The sequence below is a fragment of the Artibeus jamaicensis genome, unplaced genomic scaffold (genome assembly GCF_021234435.1).
Source record: "Artibeus jamaicensis isolate MK-2021 breed Jamaican fruit bat unplaced genomic scaffold, CSHL_Jam_final contig_452, whole genome shotgun sequence".
NCBI classification, from domain to species: domain Eukaryota; kingdom Metazoa; phylum Chordata; class Mammalia; order Chiroptera; family Phyllostomidae; genus Artibeus; species Artibeus jamaicensis.
Window position 1 is genome coordinate 5,955,672 of NW_026521837.1, and position 15,230 is coordinate 5,970,901.

Here is a 15,230-nt window from a genome sequence, read left to right on the forward strand (position 1 = left end):
AAAAGAAAGAAGCAAATAAAAAAATTTTAAGCGAATGTTTGTTTATACGGTCATGAATAAATGAAAATGGCCAGGCAACATTCTGCTCAACTTGTTTTACATCTGATCGTCCAGTAACGTTCATAATGATTTGAAACTAGCCGAAACTGAACTGCCTTTTAAATCATAAAAGAATTTATTTTACACTGCTAAATATTTCTTGTTAAAGAATTTAATGTATTCATTTATTTTTATTTATTTATTTTTGATCAATTTTAGAAAAAGACAGAGGAAGGGAGAAAGAGAGAGAAATTGGTTTGCTGTTCCACTTATTTATGCATTCACTGGTTGATTCTTGTACCTGTCCTGACTGGAGATGAAAAGTGGAACCTTGGTGTTAATACCAGTATATGGGGATGATGCTTTAAAAAACTGAGCTACCTGGCCAGGGAGAATTTAAAGTATTCTAATTCTTTTCAAGGTAGTACTCCATGTTACAGTTAGAAAAAAAAACAAAAAAACAAAAACAAAAACAAAACCGGAGCCCCTTCTACCTCCTCACCTCAAACAAATAAAAAAATAGAAAGGAAAGTAATTCTATAACTCACATGTAACAAAAGAAAAAATAGATAAACTGGACTATGTGTATCAAAGAACACTATCAACATAGTGAAAAGACAACCCACAGAATGGCAGAAAATATCTGTAAATTTGTATCTGATAATATACAGCACACATAAAGAACTCTTACAGCTCAACAATAAAAAGTCCAATTAAAAAATAGGCAAAGAACTGGAACACACATTTCTCCAAAGAAGAGATAAAAGGCCATTAACCACATGAAAAGATGTCCACCATTACTAATGCCATTGCAAATCAAAACCAGAATGAGATACCAATTCACACCAATTAGGGTGGCTGTTGGAAAGAAAAACAGTAAGTATTGCCCAGGCTGGGGAGATACTGAATCTTGCTCCCTGCCTGGGGAAATGCAAAACGGTGCAGCTGATGCAGGAAAGCAGAATGGAAGTTCCTCAAAAACAATAAATAGAATGCCAAATTATCTGGTGACTCCACTTCTGGGTATAACCCCAAAAGAATTTAAAGCAGAGACTCGAACAGATACATTCTTGTACAAGCACGTTCATAGCGGCAATATTCATAGCAGCCAAAGGCGGAAACAACCTAAGTGTCCATGAACAGATAAATAGATAAACAAAATGTGGAGTATGCATACAATGGAATGTTATTCAATCTTTAAAAGGAAGGAATTCTGACATAGGCTACATCATGGATGAACTGTGAAGATATTACGCTAAGGGGAATATGCCCATCCCCAAGGACAAATCATGCATGATCCACTTATATGAGGCACCTCCAGTGGTCAAATTCAGAGACAGAAAGTATATGGTGGTTTCCAGTAGCAGGGAAAAGGGGTTACAGAGTTACAGTGCATTGGGTACAGGGACTCAGTTTGGAAATTTGAAAAATATTCCGGAGTTGATGTGAGTTGTGATAGTTGCACAACAATGTGAGTGTAATTAATGCCACCGAACTGCACGCCTAAAACTGGATAAGAGGGTAAATTTTAAGTTCTGGGTATCACTATATACATATGAAAATTAACTCTTGCATTCAACCTTCAACTCACTGACTTATCCTACTCCTCAGTTTTTCCTATACTTGTTTGAAATTCATGTTTTTAATTCATTTTCCTAACTTTGAAAAAAGTAACAGCACTTTCTCAAAGTCAAGATTCAAATGTACTCACCTATTCTGGATTCCTGCAGGATCATTTTTTAGATCATAGAAAATGGCACCAATAACCAATCCCAGGATGACTGTTACAATTATCTTTTCAGAAAAAAAAAGACAAGCAAAACAAGATTTTCAATTAAAGGTAAAAACTTTATACACCATTTATTGTTATAATAAGCAAATCATTCCATTGAGATAGATACTTTAAATGATTTGGCCAAAGTCCTTGGGAAAATATAAAACAGTGCATTTATTAGACTGCCCTATCAATTAAAATAAAAATCAGTTTATCTGTGTGCTGGGGAGACTGAAAGAGAATGAAGTAGACCACTGGGAAAGCTAAGATGCCTCCCAGGCCTCCCCAGGTACTGCCAGTTCAGGGTCCTGTTCAGGCCTCTGGGCCTGGGAACGCCAGATAGAGCAGAGAACAGTGCAGTGTCTAGCAAAGCTGTTGGGGAGTAAAATAAAGTCAAGTCACTAAGAGTTCTGTCCTGCATTCTCAACTTTTGTACTAGAGAACATGCATAATTGTGTAATATTTCAAAAGGTTCAAGTGAAAACAGAATATCTCTACTCTTAACATTAAAAATCAATTTTTAGAGCACACATAAAATGTATAAACTACTAGAATGTACGATAAGGAAGTAGAGGCACATCACTTTTTTTTAAGATTGATAAAATGTCTCTTAATGATGCTTTTATAAGAGAAGGGTTAAGGACTGTATTTGGATATAATTTATTTAAGAAAATTCTACTTATTGTACTTTTAAATTGTATTTAAATATAAAAATATAAGAAACGGTAATAAAAACATTAGCTATCCCACCATGTACCTTGGAATCTTCAAAGTTAAAGTTTAAAAAATTGGACACTCCCAATGCTTTGTTTATTTTGCATTCAAACTTGATATCTTACCCTAACAGATTAGCAGTATTATCATTAGGATGTTTCCTAAAGGTCGCAAAGTTCTAAAAGTATTTCCAAAGTCAGCTTTCAAACATATTGATAAAATAATAAATTCTGCAATATTATTGTATTTTTACAAGGTGCTTTCAGGTTATTCTTTCTTGTACTAAAAAAAAGCAGACAAACACTGTATAGGAGATGCCATCTGTGTATCTGGCCTCTGTTCAGAACAGAAAATAAAATAAAATAAAATATTCCCTAATATGTGACTGCATCTTTGTTCAAATGTGTTTACCAACATTTCTCAAAGTGAGTTTTGAAGGATGTTTATGGTTATCACTACAAAAATTGATCCATAGTCAAATGTTCAATATACTAAAAGAAACAATGAATCTCCAAGAGATATGATAATGTTTTCAAAACTGATTTGATCAGAAAACAGGCAGTACATTAAATCTTCTTAAACAGACAACCTATTTAATCCAAGAGCTTCCAAACATAAACTTTTGTTAAATGCATTATCACAAGCAGTCTGATTCAAGTAAATGATTAGTTCAAACCTCAGCACAGCTATAACACTACAGATACAAGATATCATCAGGAAACCATAAAATATTTCTTAAAAATATATTTTATTGATTATGCTATTACAGTTGTCCCATTTCTTTCTTCATTTTATCCCTGTCACCCTGTACCCCTCCCCAGCACTCCCCCCTTAGTTCATGTCCATGGTCATGTCCGTAAGTTCTTTGGCTTCTCCAATTCCCATACTATTCTTTGCCCCACCTCTGCCTTTTTTTTGTACCTATCAATTATTCTTCTCATTCCCTGTACCTTTTTCCCATTCTCCCCCCTTCCCCTCCCCACTGATAACCCTCCATGTGATCTCCATTCCAGTGATTCTGTTCCTCTTCTAGTTGTTTGCTTAGTTTGTTTTTATTTCTGTTTAGGTGCAGTGTTGATAGTTCAGTGTTCTAGGACCCTGTGGGCCCTTCCAATGGACTCTCCTATAAGACTGGGTATTTATTCCACCACCCCAATCCCCATAGGTTTTTACAGCCAGAGGTCTTGAGGCTTTATTTTCCTGTGCTGGAACCCTGGGATGCATGGTCTGTCTCACTCCCTAGTTGTTTCTGCCAGTTTATTTGCACATGAACTTAGGGTCACCCAGTCTGCCAGCAGCTTCCTCGAAGCCCAGCTGCCTTTCTTCACCATTGCTACTGGTCTGGATGAATGTTTCTTCTTTAACTCCTTGGTTGTAAGACTTTCATACAGTTTGATTTTCTGGCAGTTCTACTTGTCTTTTTGTTTTGAAATTGGTTGTTATCCTTCTTTTGGTTCTGTGAGGAAGTGAAGTATACCTACCTATGCCTCCTTCTTGGCCGGAAACCTCCATAAAACATTTTTATAGATATTACATGTTCAAACATTTAGAGAAGCAAATGACATACAGTCAAGTTTGAAAGCCCAAAACCAGTAAGCTATGGCCCACAGGCCAAATAGGGCCTGTCACCTATTTCTTTTCAGTCCATGAGATAAGAACAATTTTTACCATTTATTAATGATTGAAAAAAGAGAGAAACTTATGAGAAACTTGTTCAAATACTAAAGAGTATTTGAAATTTATATAAAATTCAAATTTCAGTGTCCATGAATTATTTAACTGGAGAACAACCATGCTCTTTTGTTTATGTGTTATTATGGCTGTTTTCTCCCTAAAATGGCAGTTGACTACATGATACACAGAATATATGGCCTCCAAAGCCTAAAATATTCACTCTCCTCTTTACAAAAAGGATTGGTTTACCTGTGACATAAGCTCGTATTCCGATATTCACAAATCTTAACAACAGTGGAGCCCCCTAAGCAGATGCTCATGGAGATGCAAAGTTCTGCAAGGTTCTATCCTTATTCTATGAAATTGCCAGGGCTCCGAACATTGCTGGAATTCCTTCAGTGGAATAAATTCAGTGAAGAGTCTGAACATGTGACCTGCAGGTACTAGGCCTGGGGTTTGCAGCTGAAGGAAGCCTAGCACCAAAAGCTGCAGGACTATGGTATATTAGAAAGAGTTTCACACTCTAATCACACCTTGACCAGAACTATAATATATGTGGCTTGGACATGACACTCATAAGCCACTTTTAGAGACAAGAGAAATTGGAGTTCTTTTCCAAGTCAAAAACGTGACGCATAAATCACACTACAGAATGAAGTCCACTACACCATCTCACTGGTGATCAGTGAGCAACCACGTTCACCTGATTCACCAGACTTGTTTCCAAATGACATCAAATCCACTCTAAAAAAATAAAAATTTACCCTTGATAGGTGCCACACAAAACTACTAATGCTCTGACAGAAATGTCAAATAACAAGTATGAACAAAATTTGGAGCAATTAGCAGTACATCTCAAAGAGGAATCTAGACTCTCAGTATTAACACTTAGAAGGCAACAATGCTGAAGTATGGAAATTATGCTATACATGTTAATATGTCAGTAATGGTTCACTAGAAAAGGTTCATTAAATGACCCAACTATGGGTCACTTTTTAGTAGTCAACAGAAATTCAATGACTGGTAATAAAATTAACAACCTCAAAAATAACTGGCTTTATCCTTAGAAATGATGGACCACCAAACTGAAAATACCAGGGTCTTGTATGACGGTGGAATTGAGAAAAACAAAAACCATACAGGAGGAATAGTCAACAACTCAACAGCTTCAGCCCGAAAAAGAAAAGCACATGATTTCATCTTAATGAAGAGAAATTTCATCTGCAAGTGAACAACAGCCTTACTGTAGAACACAAGTCAAGCTTGCTCACCACCTTTGTGTTCCTTGCAAACTGACTGAGGTGCCTGGTGTCTCCCAGATCAGAACCCCTAAATGCAGAAGGCCAGATAAGGAACAACCTTTGCACACAGGCTCTGCCCTCACATGCTCAGGTGCACTCACTGACATCCAGGTGAAGGCTTCCCTGACCACCTGACTTAAAATGCAAACCAACCCCTTACCCTCTCTCCTGCTTTCCCCTCTCATTTCCTTCTCTTTCTCTCTCTCTCTTCCTTTCTCCACTTCCCTGCTGAAAGGTTCCCCAAAGCCCATTTTTCCTTCTGCCACACTATACATTTTATGTCTGTAGGAATGTGTCAGCTGTCCCTCCTCATAAGAAAGTTTGTTCCAGAAGAGCAGGGATTTTTGTTTTTACTCATTTTGTTCACTGCTGTGTACAAGCTCCCCGATACAGCGCATGCTCAACAGGGACTTGTTGAAAGAATCAGGAAATGAACATGTGCAGCTACCAGAAAACCACAAATGTGATTTAAAAATTCTTTACTTCACCATTTTTGAATTAAAAAATTTCTGTACAAAAGTGGTCTATTACAGCTTGTCTAAAGCAATAAAAAAATTTTAATTAGGTAGTCCAAAAAACTTAAAATTTTTTCCTGTATATAACAACTTTGCTTTATTTGTTCTATTGACTGTTTCTATATTCCAAATACAGTGAGGATAAATAATGGAAGAATGGGTAGAAGATAACCATAATCCTAAAATAGATTATACCAGAATCTAATGTTCACGTGAACATTTCACAGCACAATCAGAAGAACCAGTCAGGTTACCTGAGCTATGGAGGCCTGGGGATTACCCAGCAAGTTTTTGAATGAACGCTTGGAAACCCATCTGACTTGATGACAGAAGGAGGTGGCGTAGGTGATCTCCTTGAAGGCCACACTCTTCTTCTTTTTCTGAACCTCTGAGAGTTGATTTAATTCAACTTTCATTTCTCTGAAGAAGGCAGAGTTGACATAAAACTCAGCTAATTTTTCTATGATTGGCATATCTCTCTTGGGAGATTCTTCAGTTTCCTTGGCTTTGGGATAAAAGTAGACAGAGGAAAATTTTAATAAAATAACTGATCTGGCCATTTTCCTGGAACTCCTTCCTTAAATACTTCCCTAACAGTTAATTCTAACTTGAATGTAAAAATTATTAGATCTGTCATTGCTTTACACATTAGAGAAAAAAAATTCATTCATACCTATAAGAATACTGCAAACCTACTGACCTTTCCCTGACTATAATATTTGCACCCTGTTTCTTTTAAAATAAACTTACCAGAGGAAGTTATAATTCTTAATAGAAAAGCTTTGTCCTTGCTTTCTACTATGTACAAATGCATAGATTGATAAGTTTTTTTTACCTAAAATACTACATAAACCATGAGCATATTTTTAAATGTAAACTTCCCTTAGAACTGACACTATCATATATATGACCATTTATAAATTAAATTAGAAATTCTTACAGCATGGACAACAAAATCTGTGTTGACTGGTGCTATACACTAAATGTGTCCCCCCGAAATTCATATACTGAAAGCCTATCCCCAATATGATGGTATTTGAAAGTGGGGCCTCTGAGGAGTGGTTAGGTCATGTGGGTGGAGCCCTTGTGAATGAGATTAGTGCCCTATGAAAGAGGCCTTAAGAGCCTCCTCCTCACTTCCATCACGTAATGAGGCAGCAAGGAGAAAGTGGTGGTCCACCTATGAACCAGGAAGTGGTGCCTGAGCAGATATAAAAATTTGTTGTTAAGTCACCCAGTCTGTGATATCTTTGTTACAGCAGCCTGAACAAACTAAGACAGCTGGTATCTGAGGGCAGCAGTAGTTATATAAATTCACAAAGCCACATTTCCATGAGCTATCACACTGCTCAACGCCAGGCAACTCAATTAGGCAATAATCTGTGAATCTTGACAGATGCGCATACCTTCACCATCTTCGTCCTCTCTGTTTAACACCACAGCAGAGGAGTCTCCATTGATGACATCGAGGAAGAAGTCTGCAGGGTTATTATAGGGCTCACAGTGGTGACCTTCAAAAGAAAGTAACTAGGTACACAAACGTGATGGTCTTACAAAATAAAGGCTCATTTTAAGGGGTGAGGAAGGTGAGGCCGGGAGAGGCAGAATCTAATGCCTTCTCCCTCTCTTCTTTCTCTCTTCTCCCCTCACTCTTTCTTTTTATATATTTCAATCACACAATATGTCAACAATACTGTCTCATGGCAAAAATCATACCCCAAACCAACCTTGAACTCTCAGAAAGCCTTACCCAACATAATTCAGGCAACCTAAAATAACTATCAATATGCTCTGGTGCTTATGAGCAAGTGTTCGAAAAAAATAAATATCAGTCCAGGAAAAAAAAAGTTGGAAAAAAAGAGAGCTGTAGGTAGGATTAAAGCTCCTCAAAGCAAGGTAACAAGTAAAGTCAGCCCAGGTGTGCTCTGTTCTCTGGGTTCACCTAGATACTGCCAGAATACCAGTACCTACTTTAGCAATGATTACTCCTCCACCTACTAAATTAAGGTTCGTATTATCATCTGTTAAGGCGCTATAATTTCAATAGAGAACAAGTAACCAGAGCAGCATTATTTAGAGAAAGTGACCAGCAAAGCACACCTGAATGCTTTACCTTCACTTCTGCCTGGTCATCTGAACTCAGCTTGGCCTATAGTTTGACTCTTAGATTCATCACCCCTAGACTCCACAGACCCAGGTACGTTAAGTAATAGAAATTAAACAAAAACAAAATTTCAAAGACAGCTAGTGCCCTGGCCAGGTAGCTCATTTGGTTAGAGCTTCACCCCAACACCACAAGGTTGTGGTATTCAGTCCCCGGTCAGGGCATCAGGACATGTACAAGAATCAAACAATAATCTCTGGCTAGTGTGGCTCAGTGGACTGAGCACTGAACTGTGAACCAAAAGCTCACTGATTCGATTCCCAGTTAGAGCACATGGCTGAGTTGCAGATCAGGCCCCCCAGTTGGGAACATGTGAGAGACAACCAATTGATGTTTCTCTTGAACATAGATGTTGCTCTTTCTTCCTCCCTCCCTGCCCCTCTCTCTAAAAATAAATAAATAACATCTTTTAAAAAAGAATCAACCAGTGAATGCATAAATAAGTGGAACAACAAATTGATGTTTTTCTCTTTCTCTCTCTAAAAATAATCAATAAAAATATCAAAGATAGCTAAAAAATATTTTAAACTATATTTAGGGTCATAGAGCATCATCTATAAAAATATCCATATATCTCTAAAATAAAGCAGACTGCATGAGCCATAAAAAATAATTATACCTTTTCCTCTGAAATAGAACTAGGCAGACCAGAACTGTTAGAAATGTTGACCCATTAAAGTCAGACTCAGGAGTAGCCATTCCATTGACTGGTAAGTCACTCATATCCACCCAGGGACTAAATCTGCAATCTAATGTTACTGGAAAATTAAGCAGCATTTCCATGGACCCTCAACATCAAGGCAGACCAACATCCCACGCAACAGAAAAAATAATAATATAGCCTTATCTGTTATATGGCCAAAAAGATAAATAATGTGGGGTACTAGGTCTTTCCAAAAATGTTCAGTTAGACTGATAACTGATCATAAGACCAATATATTTATTGAACTCTTCAGAAAAGGGAACCAGAACTGGGATGCAAAACTAATATGGGTCCAACAGAAATAGTCCTATGCGCACACAGAGTATGTGTTCATACTGAAACAGTACAAGAAAGAGTCCTAAACAACAAGACGGGGTGCAAAATGAAGACAAATTCTAACATCAAACTGACCAAGGGTGTTCTGGAGTGCTGGAACCCATAACATGTGTATGCAAAGCTCAAACTGCACTCCCATCCACTTCCTCAGCTCTTTTTCAGGACCCTGTTAATGAAGGATCTCACTGCACAAAGAGGCAGCCTCACCAGCTGATGCAAAGTACTCCAAAGCCTCATGAGCAGGCCCATGGAACATTAGTTTTCCTGAGGCCAACAGCGTGAGACTATCAAACAACTTGAAGATGGAAAAACGAGGCTGATGAATGGAGAAGATGATAGTTCGTCCACCTTTAGACATCCTAAGGTAAAGGTAAGAAAATAATGAGTCATTACACGTATGAATGTTGCACTTCTTAGCCAGAAAACAAACAAAAACAACTTTATTCCTGCCTTTAGATCATTTACTCCCAGTTTGACTTGATTTTCTCTTACTAAATTCTCATCCCATGTCATCTCTGAGAGAGTATAGGGTACCTAAATTCAATGCACTTATGAAAAGATTATGGTTTTTTAAAGTATGCCCATGAACAATACAGAATCAACTACCACATTAATTAAAACCAGATTCCTGGATAGTTATCCCAGACCTACTGAGTCTGTGAAGTCCACATTAGCTACAGTTGCCCAGGTTACTTGTAAGTACACTCAATTTGGGGATTTCTTATGGACTAAATATTAACGCAATGGTTCTATGCCCCAGTCTCATTAACCAATGAAGTCTTCAAATCTTTAGGAACTAGTGTTCATTCTTCTGTCCTAATAATACATTTAACAATACTGAGTGCTTACTATGTGTTTGCTAGATACTTTATAAATACCTGTATCTGAATTTTCACAATATTGTTACAAGGCAGTCATAAAGCAACAGCATTACAACTTTTATTTTACAGATAATGTCTAGAGGGTAAACAACTGACCCAAGTTGTTACCATTGGTAAAGGCAGGACTGGGATGGCAGGGCCCATGGCCAAAACATGGCTAAACCACCTCTACACAAGTTTTACTACTTATGAGTATAAGAAACAAAGTCTAAAATCAGTGTTGAAAATAGTTATTATTAAATATATTTCATGAGATGAATCACTTCAACTGAAGCATTTTCTAAAGCATCTACTATATGCTAGCACTGTGTACTACCTCAAAGAAGATCAGGTCAGAAAACTAATCATTTGAGTACAGTGTAGAATAGAAGTAGCTGAGGATTTTTTGTAAGCAAAATGGGAGACTATACTCCCAGTCTGAAGATGATATGAGATAGCATGGTGAGAGGGCCAATAGGAATAAGCCACGAAGAAAGAGAAAGAGTAGTCAAGGTGAAGGAACATGGAGAACAGAGTGTGCAATGACAAGGTTTGTTCAGGAAAATGCAAATAGTTCAATGTCATTGCAGAGTTGGGTTGAGTGGTGAAGAGAAGAGAAGCTAACAAATGAGACTGCCTAAAAAAAAATCATCCTGTGATGAATCCCTTTGTTGAGAAGCTGAGACTTCAGTCAGTGGGCAACAGGAGCCAGGGAAGGACTGGAAGCAGGGAAGGGGACTGTTATAAGAGCCACGCTGCTCTAAGTCTGGACTGAGCACCAGGGAGACATCAGTATCTCCCATCAAAATGGAGAATCTTGGCCTCCACCGCAGAGCTGCAGAAGAAGAATCTGCATTTTAGTGACACATCAGAGGATCACTATGTACGGTGGAGTTCGAGAAAGATTGGGTTAGAGCTCTCTAGCATGAGGAAAGATGCTTGTATGCTAACTAGTCCAAAACATGGTAAAAATATTTATAGAATTATCAGTTCACTATTTTCTAATGAACACTGTCAACATAGTTATAAATGATTTAAAAAAATACCAGGGATATATTCTCTAATTAAACTTGAATCCCAGACCCTTTACTTGGCACCTTCATTTTTATGTGCAATTGACACCTCAAACTTAAGAGGTATGAATCCTCAGACGTCATCCCATCATCATGTTTCTTCTCATCCCAGTATAGGGGCTTGATTTCGAGAGCATGGGCATCAGAGGAAGCAAGGTAATCATAGTGAGGGAGCGCCATATGAAGGCAATATTTCTGGTATCTTTTAAAAAAACATGGGGCAGGAAAGGGGAGGTTCCCAGGAACAGTGAGCACAGGGAATGGCCAAAGCGATCGGTTATACTACACAAATAAGTTAGATGACTGTGCAAGTAAGCAAATACATCAAGATAATGAAAACCAAAAGTCTCACTGCCTGAAAAGTCACACACACAGGAAGGGTAAAGACTAAACAAAAAAAATCAGGTATAAGTTTGGAATTGAAATGGTTACAAACTCACGGAAAACTTCTTTATAGTAGAATATGAACTAATATATGAGGAAAGAATGATGAAAATAGAAAATCACCACTTGGCAACAAAATCTCTACTGTGTCACACTGGTGGACAGGGCAGCAGGGGTTAGTATAAGCCAACACTGGTGTGTGGAGATTCGATGAGGAACAGGGTATCGGCATAATATCTGACTCTCTCCCCTGACTGAATACTAATCAATTACAAAGGGGAGCCAGTCATTTCATAGTAAAGAAACCCACCAGAAACAAACTTGACCAGGTGATGATGGTTGACACCATCCATGGAGGGAGAAGTCAGAACCACAGAGCCCCTGATATGACACAGCAAGTACATAGTATCACCCCTGTGTTGTCCCCGCCAAGAATTCATGACCTGATCTAGTCATGAGAACACTCACTGGTGGGATGGAGGTACAGGATCACCCTACTAAATGCACTCTCAAAGACCAGTGAGAAAGACTAAGGAACTGCTCATGCTTAGAAAAGAGGATTTCTGGAGAAGATCCCGAGACAGAAAGGAAAAACAGACAATTCTGGGGCAGGCGCTGAAGTCTGGCTGGAGTCTATGGATGGGGTAGCAGCAATAGTATCAATGTGACTTCCTGGCTGGGAGGTGAATAAGGTGATAATGTACAAGGAGTTTCCTTATTTTTGGAGTTACTCTCCAGAGTATTTAGAGGTGACAGGGAATAATGTTTAAAAAAAACAGTGATGTGGGTGTGGAGGAGGAAGAGGACAGAGGAAGAGCAAAAACATTAAATACTAAAGAGCTGCAGAATCTTGGTAAGGGGACATAGGACTTCTTGGTATAAGTCTCGCACCTTTTCAATCTGTAAGATTGAAACTTTTAAAAGATTAACGTAAAAAATATGTCAAAAAACTTAACTTTTGAAATTTCATTTCACATGATTGTCTCAACTCTTCTTTCTTGATAAAAGGAAACGCCTTTCCCTTTATTCCCTTCTCCCATTGCCCACTCCCCAAACCTCACAAGTCATCATCTCAACACTCACACCCACATCCCATTCACAACCTAACACTATTGGTCCTATCTTCAGAATAAATTTGGAACCCACCCACTTCTTGCCACTTACCCCTACCATCCTAGTCAAAGCCACAGTCATATCTCAACTGAGCTACTATAACCAGCCTCCTGGCTGGTTTCTTTTCACTCATCCTTGCCCAGCTGTACAGTCTGAGTATATCTCCCAGTGATGTTGAAACCAAGCATTTAAAAAAGAAAAAATATATGTTTTTGAAGAGTCAGGCTTGCATTAAAAGGCTATTTGCCGACCTTTATTTGAAAGCTTTCAAATGCTGTATGTCATTAAAGTGCACCATGTCCTGCAATGTTTATTATTTTTCATCAAAGAATTCACTGGTATGGAACAGGCAACGTGACACAAGGCAAGTGCATGGCAAATTGAGACTTAGTGCCTTATGTCAGAACACAGCGACATGTCACCACTGCCTCCCACAGGGGGCGGAGTGTGTCTGTGTGTGAGACAATACTGTGCTGGGGTGTGAGTCTGAACCTTCGCCAAATCAGTTTGTTTTCATAGCATTTGTTGGAAAGTTGTAATTTGAACATATATAATTACTTCATACAACTTTAAAAACAGTTCTATGTTTAGGTGATCTTAACTACCCCGTAAATAAAACTGCTTTGCAATAGGTTTATTTCTTTTCCCTTTCATGCAATTTTTTAAACATCTTTTGGTGGGTAAATGTCACCATGCTCATTGATAAACCATTGGTTATTGTTTTTAAATAGCAAATTTCTCATTATTTTATTTTGGGTCTTAAAAAGATGTGACTTCTAAGACAGCCACCATTAGGTTTTAAAAGCTGAAGTTCCACTTCCAGCCAAGATGGAGATGTAGGTAGACACACTGTGCCTCCTCACACAACCAAAATAAGGACAAAAAATGTTAGAAACAAAAAAACAACCAGTACTGACAGAAGACTGAACCGTATGGAACTCCCACCACCAAGGAGTTAAAATAGACATATTTATCCAGACCAGTAGTAGAGACAGAGTCAGGTGGCCTGGCAGAGAGTTCGCAGAAAAAAAAAAGTGGTGGCTGGTGGACCACGGGCACACAAGGTGGCAGCAGGCAGACCCAGAGAGGTAGTGGATTGTGGAGGGGCACAGCATGCAAGGCGGCTGGCCAACCAGGCAGTCCCACATTCACACGTAGAGATAAACCAGGCAAAACTGAAGAACGAGACAGACAGTGCAACCCAGGGTCCCAGTGCTGGGAAATAAAGCCTCAAAACACTGACTGAAAATACCTGAGGAGGGTTGAAGTGCTGGGAGAGACTCCCAGCCTCACAGGAGAATTTGTTGGAGAGACCCACAGGATCCTAGGATGTACACAAGCCCACACACATGGAAATCAGCACCAGAAGAGCCCAGTTTGTGGGAAGTGGCAGAAGGGACTGAAATCCAGCAGAGATTTGAGCAAACGCCATTGTTCCCTCTTGGACCACCCCCCACATACTGTGTCACAACCCAGTGACTTTGGTTGACCTGCCCTGGCGAACACCTAAGGCTCCACCCCTTACTAAATAACAGGCACACCAAGACAAAAAAATGGCCAAAATGAAAGAACGGATCAAAGCTCTAGAACAAATACAACTAAGTGACAAAGAGATAGCCAACCTATCACATGCACAATTCAAAGCACTGGTGATCAGGATGCTCAGGTTGAATTTGGTTGCAAATTAGATGAAAAAATGAAGACTACACTAAGTAAAATGAAATGAAATGCACTGGGAACCAATAGTGATGGGAAGAAAACTGGGACTCAAATCAATGGAGTGGACCAGAAGGAAGAAAGAAACAACCAAACAGAAAAGAATGAAGAAACAAGAATTCAAAAAAATGAAGAGAGGCTCAGGAACCTCCAGGACATCTTTAAATGTTCCAACATCCGAATTATAGGGGTACCAGAAGGGGAAGAGGAAGACCAACAAGTGGAAAATTTTTTTAAACAAATAATAAAGGAGAACTTCCTCAATCTGGCAAAGAAAATAGACTTCCAGGAAGTCCAGAAAGCTCAGAGAGTCCCAAAGAAGTTGACCCAAGGAGGAACACATCATAATTTCATGAGCCAAGATTAAAATAAAGGAGAGAATTCTAGAAGCAGCAAGAGATAAGGGGACAGTCACCTACAAAGGACTTCCCATAAGACTGTCAGCTGATTTCTCAAAAGAGACCTTACAGGCAAGAAAGGGCTGGAAAGAAGTATTCCAAGTTATGAAAGACAAGGACCTACATCCAAGATTGCTCTATCCAGAAAAGCTTTCATTTAGAATAGAAGGACAGGTAAAGTGCTTCTCAGATAAGGTCAAGTTAAAGGAGTTCATCATCACCAAGCCCTTATTATATGAAATGTTAAAGGGACTTATCTAAGAAAAAGAAGATAAAAAACATGTATAGTAAAATGACAGCAAACTCACAATTATTAACAATCACACCTAAAACAAAAACAAAAACAAAAACAAGCTAAGCAAACAACTAGAACAGGAACAGAACCAAAGAAATGGAGATCACATTGAGGGTTAGAAACAGGGGACTGGGAGGAGGAGAGAGAGGGAAAGGTTACAGAGAATAAGTA

At 38.6% G+C, this 15,230-nt stretch overlaps 1 protein-coding gene across 10 annotated transcripts in view; it reads right to left on the reverse strand.

The window, feature by feature from the left end:
• Positions 1-15,230, reverse strand: part of LOC119040117 (broad substrate specificity ATP-binding cassette transporter ABCG2) — a 144,372-nt gene that overhangs the window by 11,125 nt on the left and 118,017 nt on the right. For all 10 annotated transcript variants that reach the window (XM_053666383.1, XM_053666386.1, XM_053666382.1 and 7 more), the window contains 4 exons: positions 9,428-9,579; positions 7,424-7,528; positions 6,272-6,522; positions 1,751-1,833 (listed from right to left, as the gene is read on the reverse strand). In XM_053666383.1, the coding sequence (XP_053522358.1) occupies positions 1,751-1,833; positions 6,272-6,522; positions 7,424-7,528; positions 9,428-9,579 (591 nt within the window). The remainder of the gene's footprint in view (positions 1-1,750; positions 1,834-6,271; positions 6,523-7,423; positions 7,529-9,427; positions 9,580-15,230) is intronic.